Source organism: Nannobrachium achirus, assembly GCF_963921795.1.
Source record: "Nannobrachium achirus genome assembly, chromosome: 4".
In the NCBI taxonomy this organism is placed as follows: domain Eukaryota; kingdom Metazoa; phylum Chordata; class Actinopteri; order Myctophiformes; family Myctophidae; genus Nannobrachium; species Nannobrachium achirus.
The window spans coordinates 60026095-60048944 of NC_137813.1; the positions used below are offsets into that span (position 1 = coordinate 60026095).

The window sequence follows — 22850 nt, forward strand, 5'->3', positions numbered from 1 at the left end:
GAGGAAGCAGGTGTCTACGAGATTGAAAATTGTGCAACTGAGGATCAGATGTGAAAATACGCCAGCGTCTACGTACGTGAAATCAGAGAATACGTAGTAATAAACAAAAGGAACTGATTTAATCACCATTTCCATTGGATTTTGAGTGGTTTATTCAACTGTGTCACACGTTTGGTGTTCCCAGTCAAATATGATGTGTGGCAATAGGAATGCATTTTCATGAAGGTTCATTAGTCCGAAGGTTCATTAGTCCGAATTTAGTTAGGGTTACTGAGGTTAGAGTTAGGCATAGTATTCTTAACAAATTCGGACTAATGAACCTTCGGACCAATGCCATGGCACCGAAAAGGATAGGCATCATGACATGGTTGTCCGGGCCAAACATCGTAATATTAAAGTTCTGTAGAACCATATAGAATACTTAATCAGAGGTTTCCCAACAAAATAGCCTCAATCACCTTGCACCGGCTCCACACCGTGGTAATTGTTTCCTAGTGTTTGCTGTAGCTGACTTGTATTTCTCCCCCGTTGGGTATAGCGTAAGGAGCAATGACAGCGACAAGTTCACCTGCTCTTGACCCACTTTTGCAGAGTTTGAGTGACATCTGGAACAGCTCCGTGATGACAGCCTTCCCACTTTCTACAAAGCTGTTGGATAAAAGCCAGATTTGAGAAAAGCGCCAGTCCAGCAGCAGTTTCACGTTCACAAAGTAGAGCCAACAAAAATACGAGACATCATCTCAATATTGATATCACTTTGAGATTAACGCGGGATGCTGGATAAGGCATAGCTAAATAAATGCGTAAAGTGGGATACCCGCCACCGACTTCTTGTGACCTACTCTGCAGTAGTAGGATACATTTTTGTTCTTCTCAAACTTACTTCTTTGCTATTCCAAACAAACATTCTGAAATGTTTGTTAAATATGGGCCTTGACATAACACAAAATACCATTGGTGCAGCATGCAGATTTGGCATATATTGACTACCGTATTTTCCGGACTATAAGGCGCGCTTAAAAGCCTTTAATTTTCTCAAAAAACTACAGTGCGCCTTATAGTCCAGTGCGCCTTATATATGGATCATTCATTGACATTGACATTCCCTTTAGCACAGCTCCATCTGTTTGATGCATAACGCAACGGTAGCGTCTATTATGTGCGCCTTATAGTCAGGTGCGCCTTATATATGAAAACAGTTTGAAAATAGACCATTCATTGACAGTGCGCCTTATAGTCAGGTGCGCCTTATAGTCCAGAAAATACTGTACATGTTTGAACTACAAAAGCGATGACATTTGAAACCTTCCCCACACACTGTTATGTAGATATTCTCATGGCATGTTTTTTGATGACTCAGCGGCACGCCATATAGCTCGTTGGCCATGGTTGTCATCCGATATAATTACCTGGTGTTTGGTTTCAATCACCTATTGTTCATGTGCTAGAAGCCTACGATGAAAATGATCTCAGAATAAATAAATAAAAATGACAAAGATGCAAACAAAGTTAGACAAAAAGAAAAACAGCATTTATTTATTTTCTGCCAAATAATACGGAGAGGAGAGTACAGTTTTAGTTTATACATTTAGTTTTTTTTGGGTGCACGGTTGTCAGTGAGGCACCGAGCCAAGAACACGTGCCAAAAAAAAAAAAAGAACACACACCTTGGTGAAGGGAAGGGAAGGGAGACAGAGGTGTAGGAAGCAAGGAACTGGGGGGTAGTTTTACTAACGGTGGAGTACGGACACAGAAACACAAGATCCTGCTCTCCGGGGAACGTGACATTGGCAGACTCTGAAACTACGGGAAACTGTCGTCGTCATCTTCGGCCATCTCCTTGGCAAACTCCAGGTCCTGCTGCTCGCGCTCACGGCGCTCCTACACGTGCACAGACACAAAAAATAAAAGATTATTGTTACCGGGGGGTAGAAACCTCTTATCTCCACATTAGAACTTTTGTGCTTTTTTTCTTTTCATAAATTACCGGTAATGCCCTACTGGATCATACTAGAGTGTCACACAGCAGTACCAAAAGTAAGAGATCTGCAAGCTTGAAACGCGGCACGAAGCAAGCAATACGCTTTGAGCTTGAAAAATTTGACGAAATTATTTTTGAATATAGATTTCTTATTTATTTACCAGACTGTAAACCACAAACTAGAAGTTTTTAATCTGTTAAATTCTTTATGCACTCCCCCCTCATTTTGTTGAATTAGATTTCTCTTACTGAACTCGTGTATATTAGGAATTATAAGACATAATACTTATGGAAAGTGGAAAAACAGTATATCTCCAACAGTTTGTGGAACAACAGTATAATTCCGTACAAGCAATATTCAGCAGACAAAGGGAGCAGATAACATTAAAACAGAAGATTTAACAAAATGAGGGGGGAGTGCATTAACAATTTAACAGATTAAAAATGATTAGTTTGTGGTTTACAGTCTGGTAAATAAATAAAAAAAGATGTATGTAAGACTGTTATTCGTCTCAGGTAATCAAATGTTGTTTTAGGGGAGAACATTGGCCCTGATCACGGAACACGCAGGTCTTCATAATAACTTAATTCTTTCATAGTCACCGTTTTACCAGTTAAGTTTAGCGATCCTTTGAAAACATTAATCCCACCAAAGAGGCAGGTTGACACCTGCCCTAGCCCTATTCACGGCCCACCCACTCAGCATCCTCCTGATGCTGAAGTCACGTTTTGAAGGGTAAAACCCTACTAAAAGCCCATAGAGTTAACACAGAAATCGCAAATGTAATACAATTTCCGAATAGTAAAGTATAAAATACGGCTAGCATGATGAAGAACACAAGATAGTAAAAGGCACAAAGCATTATAATTTATTTTACCGTTCGAAATAATGATTTGTTGGCTTTAAGTCCAGCAATTTCTGTGTTATCTTACCCTTCAAAGCTGACGTCAGCACCAGGAAGTTACTAAGAAATGTGCTAAGTGGGCGGGCCGTGAATATGTCTTATCCCAACAGCATCTTGTGCTAAAGGTTGTGTTGGGTGTGACAGAGCATTACCGCTGGTTGTTCTTTTAAAGCAGTGGTTTTCAACCCTTTTTGGAAATCAAGGTCCATTATTTGTTGGGCGTTTGAGCCACGGAGTACCATTTGATGAGATTTAGACTCACGGACCCAAAACGTAGAATATCGTTGGCTATAATTTTGTCCATAATTCCATACATGCTTTATTGTTGTGGTACCAAGAAGAACGCCACTCTACCCCGCACCTCTAGAGGCACACAACACTTATATCGTCGTTGTCGGGTGGAAACCTCGTATCTCCAAGTTTCAAATGTGTATGTTCTTCCGCGAAGTAAAGCCTTGCTTCATCATACAAGGCCGTCGCAGAAAAGTAGTGAAAACAGCAGATCTACAAGCACACAACGCCTCGCGGTGCGAGGCGTTGAGTGCTTGTAGATCGGCTGTTTTCACTAGTTTAAATCATTTTTAAAATGATAAATGCAAAAACAAACGGTTTTGGACGTACAAGGTTTTCACCCGACAACGACGATATTCTATGTGATGAGAAGACTGATTCTGAGGTCAAATATCAGCAAATGCCCCTTCTCACTGTTAACATGAGCACATTCTATTCCTCTTTTTTTAATGTATGTCAGGGATGCAATAAAATTAAACCAAGCACATGTTAATGTGTTCATAGTCTCCAGTCCCTGCATGTCAAACGCTCTCTGGTGAGAGACTGCCCTCCAGTGGTCACAGAGTGTCTCTGCACTGTAATGCTGTCAGAACATCACATTCATATAGAAAGCACAGTGGGGGGGAAGAAAACAGACATGATGGGTATCCTTATCACGTGTGTCGTGGTAGCAGACTAAACACAGCTCCAGCTTATTCGATTAATGGCTGCTATGATATATCTGTGACAAGAATGGTCTTTGTGTTAGCACAACCGTGGGAAATGCGTTTGTTTCATGCATTAAATGATTTCCCAACAATTCCTCTATGCTATTTTAGACACTGCGGGTATCAGCACTTTAAAGACCTGTTCTATACCACTGCAAGGTGCAAGGATATAATCAGCATTGGGTGCATGTGTCTTTAAATTGATTAAAGAATTATTAATCTATCAATTCATTTATCAAATAAACAAGATCGAATACAAATAAAACTTAACTATTAACAAATCCATAAAGTGTAAAAAAGCTTTGTGATTTTCACCATCTCCAATGTAGTGGGGGAGCCAATCAAGTGATTCTGCTGGTTGTAAATTTGGAATGATAATTGTTGGAGACATGTATATCTTCATTCTTGGGGTTCTCACAATGCCAAAAAAACATGTCTTCAATTTTTCTTTTTGGGTTTAGCATGTGTAATTAGCATAATTAGCCAATTAATTGCCAAAAACGGGAAATGGCAATAACTTTGCTTCTAGGTAACTTATAAAGGTGATCTAAGAGTCTGATGCCTCATTCACACTGCAGATATATAGTTGAACGTTTTGCTTGCTTGGTCAATGTTATCTCAATGGAAACCAGCTTTAAAGCTTTCAAAGCTTTGTTCTGTGTATCTCCTCTATCTTTAAAGCTGGTTTCCATTGAGATAACATTGACCAAGCAAGCAAAACGTTCAACTATATATCTGCAGTGTGAATGCAGCATTAGTCCATGTTTGTGAGGTCCAGAAATTCATATGTTACCATTGTGAAGTCATACAACCTTTCATAATTAGCATAATCAGCTTAAATTATTCAAAAACGAGTTGAACATCAGGAAATCGTTTCATTTTTCACATTTAGCTGACTTTGGAGAGATAATCTGAGACTCTTATTGACTAATTGAGTATGTTTACAAGTCCAGAAATTCCTAAATGCAACCTTTTGTCATTAGTATAATCTGCATACATGATTTATTAATTAGTCTGAAAGTAGGAAATTACCTGTTTCTTTTTCTGTTAGGATATCCATAGATTAATTCTTGTCATAATTAGTCAAGCAACTGTGCTTCAGCTGTGAGGGATCACAGCTGATAAAGCTAATCATAGTTATTGAAAACACCTGAATGATGCTGCTTGGACACATCACAATCGCATCATGAAGGTCACTGGAGGCTTTGTGGGCATTACTCAGAATGCTAGTGCTCGGGAAAGGTTCTTCTCTGGTCGCACCAGAGCTGAGTAGACTTGCTGAAGAAGCATGCCAGATGGCTGGCACACAAACAGCTACACAAAAGGAGCACCATGACTTGTCCATTGCTGTCTGGACAAGGCAGGAAAAGAATGTACTTCGATTGAAGCATGTGATCATGTCATCTTTGAATCCTCTAACATGGCAAAGACCTACCCAATATCATCACAAAAGTTGTGATGCCACCCCACGTGGAGAAAGATGTATGCAGCCAAGACGAAATTGGCCAGCAGAACTATGTTGCTTTTGTGAAAGCGCGCATTAACAAAAATGAAGTCAGTGTCTGGGCCAGAATGAAAAAGGTTCAACTGAAGATGTGGAAGAGTGCAGGAAAAGTTGTGAAACACAAGCTCGCTGACCAGGTGGTGGAATTGAAGGATGACAGGTCATTGTTTGCTCGAATGCTGATTGTTGCTCGATCACGGTCAGAGATCAACCTCAAAGAAGCCATTGGCCAGCACGAGTTCACTGCCAAACCACATGCTCTCTTCACAGTGACTGGTGAGCTTCGGCCCTGCACAGACAAGAGCAAGCTCATGACCATTCTCGAGGAGCTGCAGAATGAGAAGAGGACTGGTGACGTTGGTGTTGATCAGCAACCACAGAGTGCTGCCACTGACAGTTGTCCCCTGCCATGTAAGAGTGTAAGTGTCATAGATGGAATGGCATTGGTACAGGCAATGGGAAAGCCATCATGGATCAAGATATGTTCCAAGTGGGCTGACCACTTCATAGCCATACTGGACAGGAAGACCAAAGAACATAGTGAGACCCATGTAGTATTTGACCGCTATGATATTGCATCTTCACTGAAGGAGGCCACGCGTATGCGACGCCAGGGTGGCAAGGCCCCAACCACTTATCATGTGGAAGACAACACACCGATAGGGAAGGTGTCTGAAAAACAGTTCTTGTCAGGTATCCACACCAAAGATGAGCTGACTGTCTATCTTGCTAAGAAAGCCCTCCAACACTTCCAGGGGAAACCCAACGTTTTCATAATCACGTCAAGTCAAGATGTCCACTCAAACTATATCGATGTAAAACATCTCCACAGCTCACAGGAAGAGGCTGACATAAGGATAATCCTGCACAGCCTGGATGCTGTCCGAAGAGGAGCAACACAGCTCTACATTGAGTCCCCGGACACTGATGTCTTTGTTCTTGCAATCCGACGGTACAATCAGCTGTGCAAGGACACCTATTTCATCACCGGTGTGGGAAACCAAAAACGTATCATCTCACTGGAGCCAGTAGTGCAGGCATTGGGTGAAACGAGGACTTCAGTCTTACCAGGGTTCCATGCCTTCACTGGAGCTGACCAGACAGGCCATTTTGCTGGAAAGGGAAAGTTAACCTGTTGGCAAGCCCTAAACCGGTGTCCTGTGGAGGTGGTATCTGCATTTGCTACTCTAGGTACTTCAAAAAGACAAAAAAGCTCAGTTCTGACACAGAAAAAAAGATTGAAGCATTTGTTTGCCAGCTGTATGAGCCCGGTACAAATCTTGTGGATGTTGGTGAACTCAGGTGGAGGTTATTCACAAAGAAACAATTATAAGCAGAGAAGCTGCCACCTACACAAAGAGCATTACATCAAGCCATTGCCCGTGCCCATTACCAGGCAATGGTATGGTATCAGGACCACGTACCTAACCCACAGATGCCACCAGCAACTGAATATGGATGGGAGGCTGAGGGAGATCATCTGGTGCCAGTCACAACACGGGATCCCCCAGCTCCAGCCACCATTACTCAACTGATCAAATGTGGCTGCAAGAAATCCCAGTCCATGTCACATTGTTCTTGTCGATCTCAAAATTTGAACTGCTCCGAGATGTGCATGTGTGGGGAAGATGAAGAGGTGTGTTGTAATGTAAGCAAGGCACAACTGTTGGGATTGACGATGACGATGGAGACCCTTCTATTTAAATGTGTTTACAGAACTTTCTGTACATATTAGTATAAACAATCTGATAATTCTGTGACCATTTCTCATATTGTTCTTTATTTTATATGAGGGATATATAAAGAAATATAGCTAATTCTGGTTTCGGTGTGATTATTACATAATTATTACACAGACAAAAGGTTGCATGATTCATGTATAGGATAATAATAATTCCTGGACTTGTAAACATACATCTTAGAGTCTGTGAGAAGCTTTCAAAGTTGACTAAAACAAAGAAATGCAGCAATTTGCTTATTTTCACCTCGTTGTTGCGTAATATATGCTAATTATGCTACTTAGTAAAGGTTGTATGACTTCACAATGGTAACAGATGAGTTTCTGGACCTCACAAACATGGACTTAGACTCTTAGATCACCTTTATAAGTTACCCAGAAGCAAGGTTATTGCCATTTACTTTTTTTGGGAATTAATTGGCTAATTATGCTAATTACACATGCTAAACCCAAAAAGAAAAATTGAAGACATGTTTTTTTGGCATTGTGAGAACCCCAAGAATGAAGATATACATGTCTCCAACAATTATCATTCCAAAATTACAAAAATTGATAGGCTCCTCTACTAATGGCTTGATCAAAATAGGGAGAGATTATTGATCTATTAGTTTATTTAGATTTGTCGTGATTAACCACTGCAGGCCTACATTGAACCAGTGGGATCATTATGGGGCTTTCTCACCTCTGCTGACTCCAGGTCCTTGTTGTAAGCTTTAGGAGGGAACCGCATGGCCTGAAAGAGGAGACAACGCACAAGGCACAGAGACATACACAAGACAGAAAGATTACTGGACTGAAGAGGTCTTAACAAAGACACACACACGCAAAAAAGAAAGCCATGCCATCTCCGGTTTACTTTCCGCATCTGCGTGACATACTGCAGTTAGACGCCTTTATAGGACACCGGAATTAGGTGGGAGTCTATTCGTTCGGATGGGAGAAGCGAACGTGCAATAAAGAAGAAAAGAGTCCGCACACCAAATTGCTGCTCCCAAAGTTATGGTTTACGAATGTGTGGACACGGCTTCTGAGTAGGGATGGGACAATATGAACATTTCATATCACGATTATTGTGACAAAAGAAATCGCGATAATCAAACTCCATTATCCTGGGGTGGAACATTTGCCAAAGAATAGCCGATCTACAAGCTCAACGCGTCGCAATGCGACACGTTGTGATCTACAAGCTCAACGCGTCGCAATGCGACACGTTGTGAGCTTGTAGATCGGCTATTTTTTGGCAAAGACATTTGATAGAGAGTGAAAAAAGACTGTATCAAGTACGTATATTATAAGTACCTTTTACCAGTTATAGAGGGTTTAATGTGGTACCGCATATGCAGCTCGGCAAATAAAAGGTGAATTGATCCCAGTGCATGATGGAGGACGATATCACGATAAAGTAAATCTCCACGATACGACTATCATGAGTGTTTTTTATCACGATAAACGATAATATCGCGGATGGTCCCAATCCCTACTTCTGAATGAGTCTCTCTTTACCCCATGGCCACTGAAATAGATATTGGACAAAATCGCCACCAGCCACACAATTTTCCAAACACTTTGGCACTAAAATGGCTTTTTGAAGAGAGACATCAGGAGAAACCTCCTCTGTCCCAGCAGCAAACTCTCATGGGATCTACGTGGCACCAGAAAACATAGGATGTTCGCGAGATCTGCCATCAGATGCCATTTGTATGCCCGTTTGTGAACCATTTAGCCTCTAGTGCAAGGGCCTTCAACAGAGGGTCCTCAGAGTTACTACAGAGGGTCCCTCCAAATCTTTGTGTGATAGACTTTTTCCCCACCTTTTTATATTAACCACTTGAACCCTAGCGTCCATATTCGGAGAATTTAGCCAAACATTGCAGATCTACAAGCTCACAACGCCTGACGCTGCGAGATGTTGTGAGCTTGTTTTTGGCAAAGGGGTTTGGTGTAGAGGGGAAAAAGAGCAGACTAAGTACAGAGTGAAAGGTCAAGTTTATTAAATATTGACGGTTCAAGTGGTTAAAATCTGAAAACACAAATTGACATTAATGCAAAATACACTGATGCTGCTGTCAAACGATGAGACTATATGGAATCTCTGAAAAGCTTGTGGGGGTCCCTGCTTCATCTCTCTCTCAACTAAGGGGTCCTTGGCCTGAAAACATTGAAGACCCCTGCTCTAGTGGCTACAGTTAGCAGTGTACTGGCACTGCACTGTCAATGTGACAGAGTGGAGAGCGCAAGCACAGCTGACATTTTATTTATTTTTTACTTTCGACTTTACCTGGTGTCGACTTGTCTAATGAAGTCGACTGAGTCGACTTGTCGACTTTCTGGTTAATGCCTAGTGTGAATGCTTTATACCTGAATGCTCATACGTCTCTCTCTCTCTCTGTGTGTGTGTGTGTGTGTGTGTGTGTGTGCACGCATGCTGACCTTGACAGACATGTTGTGGATGTCCAGACAGAAGGAGATTCTCTGGTGGAAGGCCAGCTGGGGTTCTCTGGTCCCATAGATGTCCATGGTCTCTTTAGACTGGACAAAGCCCTTCTCATGGTTTATGCTGGCTTCAATCACTCCATCACGGATGGCCTGAGAGAGAGGAGGAGGGAGAAAGAGGGACATGAAGACGTGCAGAGGGGGGAAAAAGGAAAACACACATAAAACAAAAGGTTTATATATACTGTATAGGGTTGGGACCCGAAACCGGTTCTTTTTAGGACCCGGTTCCATGATAGCGGGTCCAGAACCATTTTTGCCGGTCCGATTCTCTTAACGGGTCTCATCAGCGCGCATTTAATGTGCATTCCATTGCAAGCAGCTGTGGTGATGTCAGGCCACCTCTAAAGAAAGAATGCTGGGAATGTCCGCGTCACTGAGCAGCGCGAGTGAGAGCGACGACAACTGAACACACCAATAAGCAGCGTGATAAACAAACAGCATGGTGCCGAAGAGACAGAAGTCTTCCAAAGTTTGGCTGTACTTCAGCTCACTGAAAGCGCGTTCATTCTGACGTCCATGAGCGGCGCTCGTAGGCTCGTTCGCTCGTTCGGTCCGCGGTCTTCTGTCCTCGCATCTTTCTTTTCATTCACATTTCACATTATGCTCCAAATAACACCCGCAGCTGCAGAAGACCTCGCGAAAGTTGATATGTGAGCGGACTGAGGCGCTCCTCTGTGCCGTCTGCCTGGGTGCTTCTCTTCTTCCTTGTTACGTCTTTGCAAGTTGCAACGCAAGTAAAGCCTGACTACTTCGCTGTGTTGCATGCCGAAAATAGCTGATCTGCAAGCTCACAACGCGTCGCATCCACAAGACAACGTGAGCTTGTAGATCAGCTATTTTAACCAACGCTTAAAGCCTTAAACATACAGATGGGCGCGACGTTTAGAAACCTGACTTCACAATAGCCCCTTTTCCACTGCAGCTTTAGTACCACACCACACCACACCACACACCACATGAATATATCTACATTTTCAATTACACAAAAGTAGCCCTATTGGTAAGAAACAAATTGACCCTTAACTGTGATTATATTACAATATAAATTTGTATTACAACAACTATACCTAAATTATTATTTATTTGAATGCCCATTAGGCTTATGTAAACAACTACTGTTAAATGGTCTCAATCGTTCATGTTTTATTTTTCTATAGCACATACAGAAGCGTCAGTGTCAGAAAATATGAAAAAATATATATATTGGAACCGTTAAGAGAACCGTTAGGAACCGGAATCGTTAAGAGGGAATCGCTAAGGACTCGGAATCGTTAAAATCCTAACGAGTCCCAACCCTTACTGTATAGCAGGGGTCTTCAACAGGGGGACCGGGACCCCTAGAGGGTCCAGCCGGAACACAGAGTTACTACAGGGGGTCCTCCAAATCTGTGTGTGATAGAAACCTTTTTTTCTCCTTTTCTATATTAACCAGTGTCCATATTCTGAGAACTTTAGCCAAAAATTGCCGATTTACAAGCTCACAACGCCTCGCAGCTTGTAGGTCGGCTATTTTTGGCAAAGAGGTGTCGTGTAGAGGTGAAAAAGAGCAGACTAAGTACAGAGTGATATGCCAAGTTTAGGCCGGGAACACATTTTGCTGTTTGGGAGGGGCTTACAGTACATGTACAGTATGTAGCAACATATTTGTTTTGTAGGCTAATTTCTGATTTAGCCCTTCTATAGGTTAGGCCTAAATGGGTTAAGTATTGACGGTTCAAGTGGTTAAATATCTGGAAACAAACATTTACATGAACCCAGAATACACAGATGATTGTGCTGTCAAACGAGGAAACTATATGGTATCCATGGGTTGAGGGGGTCCCTGCTTCATCTCTCTCTCAGCTAAGGGGTCCTTGGCCTAAAAACGTTGAAGACCCCTGTGTATACCCATCTGAAAAACATCTATGCTATACGTTGCAAATAATATAATAATATATAATCTAATCAGATTCAATGACAGGGATATCAAATATAATTCCAATTACATTATTATTACTACATTATTGTCTCCCTTTCTCTCAGTAAGAAAAACTTTCAAATTCTCAAATAGGCAGACAATTGTAGGGTGTCCTGATAACCAGGTAGTAAGTAGTAGTATATTATTTGCGCAATGCAATTATTTGTATGACTGACACGCTATAAGGATCGTCGAGGAGACAACCCCCAAATAATTGCGACCGTCAGGGAGCAGTTTACTATGAAAACCTCCACCGGCCGTCCGTCCGTCCGTCCGTCCGTCCGTCACACGTCACACCTTTGTTTGTGTACGGTGTGATGTCATATATCTTCAGTATGACATCACACCACATGTGTACACAAACCTTTGTGTACGTTGCTGTGGCAACAGTCTGTTGTTGCTGGTCTGTTAGTGTACGTTAGCAACCACCTTAGCAACCATGGTTTTACCCTAGCAACCAACTGTTTACCCTAGCAACCAACTGTTTACCATAGCAACCATGTTTTTTTACCCTAGCAACCAACTGGGCATAAAAGGGATTCTGTTAGGGATCTCCATATATGGGCATAAAAGGGATTCTGTTAGGGATCTCCATATATGGGCATAAAAGGGATTCTGTTAGGGATCTCCATATATGGGCATAAAAGGGATTCTGTTAGCTGTTAGTGATCTCCATATATGGGCATAAAAGGGATGCTGTTAGGGATCTCCATATATGGGCATAAAAGGGATTCTGTTAGGGATCTCCATATATGGGCATGAAAGGGATTATGTTAGGGATCTCCATATATGGGCATAAAAGGGATTGTATCCCAGATGATGCCCTGTACTTGGGATTTGTTGATGTAAATGTTCACATAGAGTGTAATAATTGGTAAAACAAACTTTTGGCCTATTTGTGGAGATAAGCGACCAACGGTCGCTTATCTCCCGATTAGGGAGTCTTACTGGTAATAATAATAATACAAGTTGTCCCCTACTATGCATTTATGGTTGTGGTTGGGGCAAAGAGAGGGAGAGAAAGACTTTTGTGACCCGAAAACATGTCAGCTGCCAAGCTGAAGATCACTAAGGTTGTCTGCGTGTCACCTTGGCCACTATGAACTCTGCATCCTCTGGACTGTCCAGCTGTAGCTTGGAAGCAATGTCTGCCAGAGAGATCCTGGAGTAAGAGAGACTGATCATACGCACTCCTACACACACAAACACACACACACACACACACACACACACACACACACACACACACACACACACACACACAAAGAACAGTGAAAAACTAAAAACATATGAGCTCAAGGCTCAGAAATTGACAAAGATTATTTCCCTCTGCCATAGAAAGCATCGTCACTGAGTGAACACACACACAAATGTATAAAACACCAGTCTTAGCTATTGACACTGTACAGACAGACAGACACACACACACTAGGGCATTAACGACTTGTGATTTTTTTCAAGTCGACTCGACTCAGTAAAACGTTGAGTTGAAGTCGACTTTATCGTTTGATGACGTCATCACATCACACACGACCCCCCAATTATTTTGTGGGGTCCCCAGATGATTACCTTAATGTGAAAGTTTGTTTTCTCACTCAACTGTAAACAGACATAAAGTTTAAGTGTATAGAGGGTACTGCACATTTCCAAAGTGCCAATTTAAGGACTGTCAGATATATAGAGGCAGAAATTGTGAAAATAGCCGATCTACAGCATGTAGATCTACTATTTTCACAATAGAACGTTTTTTTTTTTTTTTTTTACAACTTCCGACTTTCTCTGGTGGGAGTCGACTTGTGTAATGAAGTCCACTGAGTCGACTTTTTCGTTAATGCCCTAGAACACACACATTTATAAACACGTTAGCTATTGACACTGTACAGAAAAACAGACAGACACGCACACACACACACCCTACCAGTCTTGATGACATTGTGTCTCAGTCGGATGATCAGTGTGTAGGTCCCGTCTGTCTGGAACTTCTCATTGAACTGTTCCAGGACCTGGTTGAACTTGGCCAGGTTCCCTGTTCTCACAGCTACACACACACACACACACACACACACGAGAACAAAACACTGACCATGAAAACATTCTGGGAACTATGGAATTGGGCTTAGAATTATTGAATGCTTTAACTATTGAAACATAGCAGATATGCAAGCTCACAGCGCGCTGCAAGCTTGTAAATCTGCCATTTTTGAAAAAGTCGTGAAAATGTGTGCAAACCTTTGAATATATGTATTTTTAAAGCGAACGTTTGTAACTCAAATTTTGCTTCTGGGTGGTCCCTGGAACTAAATATTTTGAGATGTGGAGTCTGTGGCCAAATAAATATCATTTTGGGAGTCCTTCACATGAAAAAGTGTGAGAAACACTGACAAAAGTGGCAAAAGACACTTCAAAATCTGATCTACAGGCTCGCAGCGCAGAACTCGGTGCCGCGCTGTGAGCTTGTAAATCTGCTATTTTTCAATAGTTAAAGCATAAAATAATAATACGCAATAATGCGTACCCTGTCTAAATGGCTTAATGTGCTTTGTGCGAGCGTGTGTGCGTGTGTGTTTTGTGTACCCTGTGTGAGAAGGAAGTAAGGCATGAGTGATCTTTTGAGCGATGGCTGTCTGAACTGCAGTCTGTCGGGAATCTCCCCCAACAACAACTCAACCACTATCAACAGCTTATGGACCTGAAAGAGAGATGGAGAGGCAGTGAGAGGAGGACAGACAGAGAGAGAGGAGGAGAGAATCCGAGACAGGGATACAGACACAGGGTAAAGGTGGGGAGAAGGAGACATCAGTATCAACAATGTTACATTCATTGCATTTACAATACAGTCCAGCTACACAGTCACTTCGATGCGAGGCCTCAATACGTTTACATTCTGTAATGTTAAGTTACAATCCATTGAGACATAAAAGTGCAAATGACTATCGCAATTTACAGTACCAGGCGGTGACAACAGCACCGATGGAAGATGAGAGAAAGATCTGAGGGCTTCAAACTAGGAATTCAGGACATGAATGATTGTTTTTCAATTGATCATATTTGAAAAAAAAAAAGAAAAAGTCTTCCTAAATGTATTAGTTTGATTTACCTTTTTAGGGGTCTTTTAGGGGTAGATGGGCTAATCTGACACAAATACATGTACTACAAAGTATTAAATATTGTTTCTAGTTTGTTATAAAAGGGATTAGGTGAATTAGACAATCTCAAAGAAGACTTATAAGGTCACCTGAACAATCTTGTTGCTTGCCGATGTTTAACTGTATAGTACATGACTGTTTTACCCAAGTTATTTTCTGTGAAGGAAAGCCTGGCTCTTAGACACATACAATGTGAGCATAATATGAGTGGGGTTGGGATTCTTTAGGATTTTAAAAAGGATTTTTTTCCCCCCCAAAATCTTTTGGTCATTTTATCATCTAATTAGGCTTTTCTGAACACCCTGAACATTTTAATTAACCATGAACAGATTAATTAAAAACACCCATTATTAGTTTGGTGCCTCACACTACCCTCCAAATATGTGAGCAGGCCGTGTTTTTTTTTCCATAACCTTTTTCATTTGTTTTTAATAATTCTTTGGGAAAATGGAAAAAAGAAAATACAATAAAGAATGATTAAAAATAAATGAAAAAAAGTTATCGAAAAACACGGCCTGCTCACATATTAGGAGGGTAGTATGAGTCACCAGAAAAAATAACGAGTGTTTTAAGGCCGGCTTTACACTGACACTGAAATCTAGCCTGAATCAGATCTGAGTCACTTCAAAAGTGGAATCCGATTTTTTAAAAATAGTCTAAATCCCAACATGTCACATTCAGGTCACATGAAATCCGATTTTGAAAAACCACATCTAAAGGTAGTTTCAAATCCGATCCATATCGGATCTGAGGACATCTGACACAGTCTGAAAGCAGCGACCACATCCACCCCATTGAGTTATATGCAGGTCACATACAAGCCACTTCAAACTGGCCAAGCGTCACCGAGCGCGGCTGTAAATTACATCATTACAGAGCGCGAGTATTTACTATTTGATTACAGCGCACTGAGCACATGAGAAAAACAAAAGAGAAGAGTGAAAACACGTGAGCTAAACAGTGAAAACGAGAGAGAAGAGCGAAACACGAGAGTAAAGAAAAGAAGAGAGAAAAACAATATTAACGTGTGTTTACTATGGTCTATTATGTCGCATTTCCTGAACGTAATCAACCAGCGTCGCCGTAGTGACGTAACGTCATGACGCCTACGTCGTTACCACGGTAACCAAAGCATACATGTCGCCGCAGGGCAGCTTTGGGCTAACGCTGTCTGAACGCACAGATCAGATCTGTGTCACTTGCAAATGCAGTGTGAAACGTCGGGCCAAAAGATCAGATTTGAGAACAAATCGGATTTGGGCTGGATTTGACTGCAGTGTAAAGCCGGCCTTAATGAATCTATCATGGTTAAAACGTTGTTTGAAGTTACAATGGGTGTGTATTGGGAGGCGTCCTGCAGGAGGAGGGCCTGGTGACATTTACATCAAATATCTAAATATTGAATCAAGCAAATTAAAATCTGTTTTAGCCTACAAGCCAAACAGAAATGTAAATGCCAACGACAGAAAGAACAAAAGATAAATCGTTAATTGCAATTATTTGAGCGACAATTAATCGTCGTGTAAAATGTCACAATCGTGACAGCCCTACGAGTGAGTACTGACCGTCTGTTTGAAGCCCACGGCGGTGTGCTGGGGGGCCTTCCTCAGGGCGTTGGTTAGCGTCCTCCTCGCCTCAGAATACTCCAACTGGATGGCCTTGATACGACCTGGAGAGAGAGAGAGAGAGGGGGAGAGAGAATGAAACGGTGCCGGCGAAGAAATGTAACCACTGAAGAATAAAGGCCCTTTTCTAACATTTTCAAAAACGGCACATCTACCAGCTCGCAAAACCGTGAGCTTGCAGGTCGACCATTTTCAAAAATGTGTTGATATGCTATTTTCTTCGATAATGACACGACCAGAATTGGGGCGTTAGTCTAGGAAGAACAATTAATGTTGAACACATTCAATCCATTGACACGAATCACGTCTCCTTCACTCGCTGCTCCGTTCATTCAATTATTCTGGTATCTCCACTCTGACAGCCAGACTAGTCTATGACTTTTTTCCCCCTCCGGACGTATTTCACATATTATATCATGATATGTCAAAGGTGTAATCTTTTCCTGGTATTAATCACTTAAGCCTCGTTTTGTACTTTTCAAAGATTGTCAATAATTGTTAGAAATGCCCATCTACAAGCTCAGAACTGAACACATTGCATTGCAACACTTGAGCTTGTAGATCTGTTTTTTCTTTTTGTAGAGTAGAAAGTAGAAATTATCGGGGTGCCCGCTGGCCTGGTGGCCAAGGCGCATACCACATACTAGGCTATGATGCCTGCTGGCATCGCCGGTTCGATTCCCGATCCGGACGACCTTTGCCACATGTCATTCCCCATCTCTCTCCCCATTTCCTGTCAGTCTACTGTCCTATCAATAAAGGCATAAAAAGCCCCAAAAAAAAAAATCAAAAAAAAAAAAGAAAGTAGAAATTATCGTCACAATTACATTTTCTCTCACGGTATTGATAAAGGTATCTTTACAAAAAAAGTGTGATATGTGAATTTGTTCGAATCTCCACGGCCCTACAACAGGCGTATCTGCACCAATATGCAGGTGAAGAGATCTCCACCAATATGTCTGGGCTACATAAGACTACCTGCCCACATGTCCCCTCTCTCTCTCTCTCTCTCCCCCCTCCGTACCGGTATAATACAGGTATCTGGCCCATTCGTTGTTGTTGGCCAGTTCAGGGAACACAGACTTGGACACCAGCTTCTCGGCCTGGTCGTACAGGTTGAAGTGCAGGTAGTTCCTCAGCAGCAGGTTCAACAGGACGGCCTGGCCGTCGGCGTCGTGACGCAGCGTCGCCGTGCGCAGACGTGTGTGAAGGAAGCTGGGAGAGGGAGGGAGGGAGATGGAGAGAGGGGGAGGGACAGGCAAAGAGAGATGTATTTACAACAGGGGTCTTCAACAGGGGGTCCTCCAATTCTTTTCCCTCCTTTTTTATTATTAACCACTTGAACCCTAGCGTCCATATTCGGAGAACTATAGCCGAAAATAGCAGATCTACAAGCTCATAACGCCTCGCAGCGCGAGGCGTTATGAGCTCGTAGATCGGCTATTTTCGCCTAAAGGTTTGGTGTAGAGGGGAAAAAGAGCAGACCAAGTACCGAGTGAAAGGTCAAGTTTATTAAGTACCGACGGTTCAAGTGGTTAAATATCTGAAAACACAAACTGACATGAATCCAAAATACACTGATGATCGTGCTGTCAAACAATGAAACTATACGGAATCTATGATACTACTGACCGTGGGATAAAAACCGGCTCTGGAAACTGTTCCAAATGTGATGGAACCAATTCCAGTTCCTTAGTGTTGGATCCGGTTCCTCCAATTCCAGATCCCAAGCCTCTGTGTGTGTGTATGTGTGTGTGTGCGTGCGTGTGGGTACCTGCGGATGGTGTCAAACTGGTTGAGGAACTCGTAGACCCGTGCATGGTAATAATAACACTTTGCAGCTACCAGGTCGAGAGCCCTACGGTTCTGTGACCCGATCTTCTGCAGCAGGTCGTCTGACACCTTCTGGGCCTACAGGGGGTAAAGAATAGGAATGGGATGATAAGCGATATTATCGTTTATGGTGATAAAAAAACACTCACAATAATTGTATCGTGGAGATTTAATATGATATCATCCTCCATCATGCACTGGGATCAATTCACATTTCATTTGCCGAGCTGCATATCCGGTACCATATATACCCTGGTCCCTCTATAATAGGTAAAAGGTACTTAATATAGGTACTTGATACAGTCTTTTTTTCACTCTTTCAAATGTCTTTGCCAAAAAAGAACCGATCTACAAGCTCACAACGCGTCGCATTGTGAGCTTTTAGATCTGCAATTTTTTGGGCAAATGTGCCATCCCAGGATAATGGATTTTGATTATCGCGATAATATCGTAAATCACGATTTCTTTTGTCACAATAATCGCAATATGACATTTTCATATCGCCCCATCCCTAGTAAAGAATTATGTGTGTATTCTGAAATCCCAAACATGTTTCTTATGCAACTCCATCTATTAAAACTCCACTACTTTGTCATCACCTTGGATGGTAAACCTCTTACCAGTATTCGATGTTGACATAAAATACCCCCCCCCCCCCCCCCCCCACACACACACACACACGCACGCACGCACACACACACACACACACACACACACACACCCCACACCCCACACCCTTACCTCTGTGTACCGCTTGTTGTTGTTGAGGTAGACCACCATTAGAAGCTGCAGATATGCCTCGACCTCAGGCAGGAGAGGAGTGGCGGCCGCTTTCCCCGTCCTGGGACGGAACGGGACCTCACCTTCAGCTATCTCCATGGGCTAGGGGGGAGAGACGGGAGGATGAATGGACAGGAGGAAACATGGATGGATTTATAGAAGAGGGAAAGGTGGAGCGAGAGAGGGTGATGGATGGATGGAGAGAAGATGGAGAGTGATCGATGTGTTGCATCGCAACTTGCAGTGAGAGCTTTCTAGACCGCTTTTCCAGGTGTTTCAGCCAGGCGGACTGCAGGGTTTCGAGCTTATCGTTTCTGTGAGTTTAGGGTTAGGCATAGCGTTTGCGAGGTTAGGGTTGGGTCTATGCATAGTTTTAATTAAGTAAAATGTCAGGGTTTAGACTTTAGACACAATCAAGGCGAAACACCTGAGAAAGAGGGAGTCCCTGTAGATTGGCTATTTTCTACACTAGTCTACACTAGGCCCCCTTCCCATATAAAATCTTTTTGTTGGAAATAGATTATCTACATGTTTACAACGCCTCATTGCTGTGGCGCATTATGATCTGTTGGAGCTTCTATTTTCACGAAATCTTCGCCCCCTCGGAAGAGGGACGCTAAGGTTCAAATGTTTAAGTCAAGGGTCTTCAGCAGGGGGTCCTCAAGAGTTACTACAGGGGGTCCTCCAAATCTTTGTGTGATAGAAACCTTTTTTTCTCCTTTTTTATATTAACCACTTGCCAAAATATTTTCTGCAAAGAGGTTTTGTGTAGAGGGGGAAAAGAGCAGACTACTACAGAGTGAAAGGTTAAATGTATTAAGTAATAACGGTTCAAGTGGTTAAATATCTGAAAACACAAATTGACATGAACCCAAAATAAACGGATGATTGTGCTGTCAAACGTATGAAACTATATGGAATCTATGAAAAGGTTGTGGGGGTCCCTGCTTCATCTCTCAACTAAGGGGTCCTTGGCCTGAAAACGTTGAAGACCCGTGGGTTAAGTGGTTGATGGCAGGCGTAAAATGGAGTTTACTAGCCTGTCAAGCCCCTCACCTCTTCCAGGAAGCCCAGCAGGTAGTCCTTGGCCGTGGCGTTGTTGGTGTAGAAGCCGGTCACGGCCTTGTGGAGGACGTTGGAGTTGAGGCGACGGCTGGTGGAGGGTAAGGCACGCAGCGCACGCAGCACGAAGCGAGGCTCCTTCCCCGACACCGCCTTCTCGATCTGCTTCACATGTTCCTTGATGTCTGATGGAGGGGAAGAAGGAAGAGCGGATGAGAAAGTGTGTTGGGGGATAGTGGGAGTGGAGAAACACAGGGTGATGTACAATGAAATGAAGAGAAGGTGAAGGAGCGGGAGAGAGAACAAATATGATGAAGTAAGAGACAAGTGGTGAGATGGAAATGTGAGGCAAAGGGCAGAAGTAGTGATGTGACCGAATATTTGGCCTGCGAATATTTCCGGACGAAAAGCGTTAAAAATGCATTTTCGGCGAATAGTATATCACCGAATAGTGTTAAGAATAGAGTATAAACTCTCAAAAGATTATTATTTAAGTTGCCATAATCAGGTAGTTTTACAACAAAGGTACAGCAACAATGACAGCAATGGTACAAATTGGTAATAATAATAAACATTACAGTACATATAGATAGATAGATAGATAGATAGATAGATAGATAGGGAAAGAGGAGGATATTTTACAACTCAGGCATTTAGCACAGACACTGCTACAAAGTAACAGGGATACCGGGTAAACATCAAAACAAGCCTCCGTCAAAACATCATGCCATCTAAATAACATAGCTGTCATTTGTGGTCAAGCACTACAGTATTGTCACTGTTCACTGAAGACTAAAGTTCAACTAGATCCATATTTCTATCACAAGTTATGATTTTATTTACTAGACACAGTCAATGAAATAAATCATGAGCTTAGAGCAGAGGTACCAACAGAGACAAATTGTGTTCACGCTGTTCCAACTTAGTAGTTCTCAGTTAAACCACGTTTATTTCCCCATATCCTTGGATCAAGACGGCAATATAATGATATGATGTCTTTTATCAAGGCCAATTTCCACATAAACCTAACAATTTAACTTTCACTTTGTTATGGCCAACAGAACAGAACTGACAGCTACAGCTTTACTGCCAAGTTAGCTTATTGGTTGATTGATTGACTGAAGACTATTGGAAATTTGCATAGGAAAAGGTACAAGGTTTCATAACAGTACATCTCACTGGTACAAGGTCAACTAAACGGAGATCCAAGGAAGCCTTACTGCTTATTTACATAGGAAACTTTTTTTCTTTTATTATCAAAACATTGCATGACACTATGACAGACAGATAGAGCACAGTCAGTGCTATGCAGAGGAGGATATCATCAATAGGAAAAACAGTCGTAAAATAAAAGATAAGAACATTAAGGGGGGGAAATAATAAGTCAAAAGATAAAGGTATTTACAGTAGAAAGTGGGAGGCAAAGCTTATTTATTTACATGTCAAATAAACGTGTTTTAGCTTGTGTTAGTTAGCCGGGCTATGCTAATTCAGCTAACCGTTTAGTGTTGAGCGTTAACGGACATCACCATTGGCACCTTAACATTCTAACCGCAACAATTCTAACAAACAACAACAACAACCCGGGGAACCGTTACCTTCCAGCGTCAGGCTGTCGAGCTCCTTGGGCGCTTTGACCGCGTTGGCTGCGTCCTCCTCCGGCATGTCCACGTCCAGCGGCTCGGGGCCCGGCTCTTTGCTCTTGTCGGCTTTGGAGTCCTTGTTGGGCTTCTCCCGTCGCTTGGCGGTCGTTTCCTTCATGGTTTATTGACCGTATTTACGTGCACTACTGAAATTGGAATAGTTCAAGCTAAATTGACTCTTGGTTCGACCGTTTTTTTGACAGTTTTGTTGTTGTTTTTTGTTGAGTCACACGACTCACCGCTCGGCTCTAGAATGACTGGCAACTATTTTGTGGTGGTTCGCCGCGGTGCACTGTGGGAGAAAAAGGCCCTACTGGCGGATGAAGGAAAAGATCGATGCGTCGCGCTTTGGAAAAGAAATAGACGATCTACAAGCTGACAGTGCGACGCGGACGGCGGACCAGACCCTCTGATGGCTTGTAGATCGGTAGTTTGTTTTTTCTAAAGCGCGACACCGCCGTACGAAGGAGCATAGCGTCAGACGAAACGAGTCGATGACAGCTAGGCGTGATAGCAGCCCAAACACTTGACAGTCAACTTGTTATGTATTGCAAAATGAATTCTACAGACAGTTTCTTTCTTTTCTTAAAAAAAAAAGACAGTAAAGACAAAAAGTATTAAAAGCATCAAAACTGAAAAGGGAAAATTACAAAAAGATGAAAATAAAAGATTAAATAAATAGGTTTTTATACTCTCCCCCTCCCATATGCATATAGCCTACAGTCAAATTGCAGCCTAGATAGATAGATATATTTTACTACAGTAAAAGTAAAAATATGCTTGCAACTACTTTGTTGTATTAATTAATGAATATAGCCTATGTAGTCATAACATCAATCTATCAATCAATTATCAATCAATCAATCAAATGTCTGTCTGAGTCTATTTTGCAACAACAAAATATGTGACCTTTGAACTGAAAATACATTTTACTACTACTACTACTACTACATAAACATGTCAGCCATTGATTTCATTAATTCAAGTCTGTCCTCTCTTTCAATTTGTATTAATTCATATGTTCATAAAATATTGACACTCGGCCTGATGTTGGCGCTAGATGGGACAGATGCACGTTGAAGGCATGACTGTAGAGATACTGTGTGCCGCTTTGCGAGATTTTAGGGACAAATCTGTTGGAGCAGTGTCCATGAATGTGTTTTCCAAGAATCGGCCTCATGG

General features: G+C 42.1%; 2 protein-coding genes across 2 annotated transcripts in view; one reads left to right on the plus strand and one right to left on the minus strand.

Moving 5' to 3' along the window:
• LOC308283962 (histone H3.2) overlaps positions 1 to 22850 on the plus strand; it is a gene marked incomplete at its 3' end in the record, with an annotated part of 144177 nt that overhangs the window by 58459 nt on the left and 62868 nt on the right. The gene's annotated exons all lie outside the window — the stretch shown is intronic.
• On the minus strand, positions 1510 to 21921 carry psmd3 (proteasome 26S subunit, non-ATPase 3). Its single transcript, XM_080724421.1, has 12 exons — positions 21624 to 21921; positions 20020 to 20210; positions 18925 to 19065; positions 18125 to 18261; positions 17375 to 17565; positions 16291 to 16394; positions 14154 to 14268; positions 13498 to 13617; positions 12669 to 12772; positions 9557 to 9712; positions 7809 to 7859; positions 1510 to 1881 (listed from the first exon to the last, which is right to left on the minus strand). Exons 1-12 carry the CDS (start codon positions 21784 to 21786, stop codon positions 1804 to 1806), a joined length of 1551 nt encoding a protein of 516 aa, XP_080580547.1. The 5' UTR covers positions 21787 to 21921; the 3' UTR covers positions 1510 to 1803.

Coding starts and splice junctions, on each gene's coding strand:
- psmd3 (XM_080724421.1), bottom strand. CDS start 21,786: ATGAAGGAAACGACCGCCAAGCGACGGGAGAAGCCCAACAAGGACTCC. Junction 20,211..21,623: donor CGACAGCCTGACGCTGGAAG/GTAACGGTTCCC, acceptor CCCCTCCATCAG/ACATCAAGGAACATGTGAAG. Junction 13,618..14,153: donor TTACTTCCTTCTCACACAGG/GTACACAAAACA, acceptor GTGTGTGTGTAG/CTGTGAGAACAGGGAACCTG.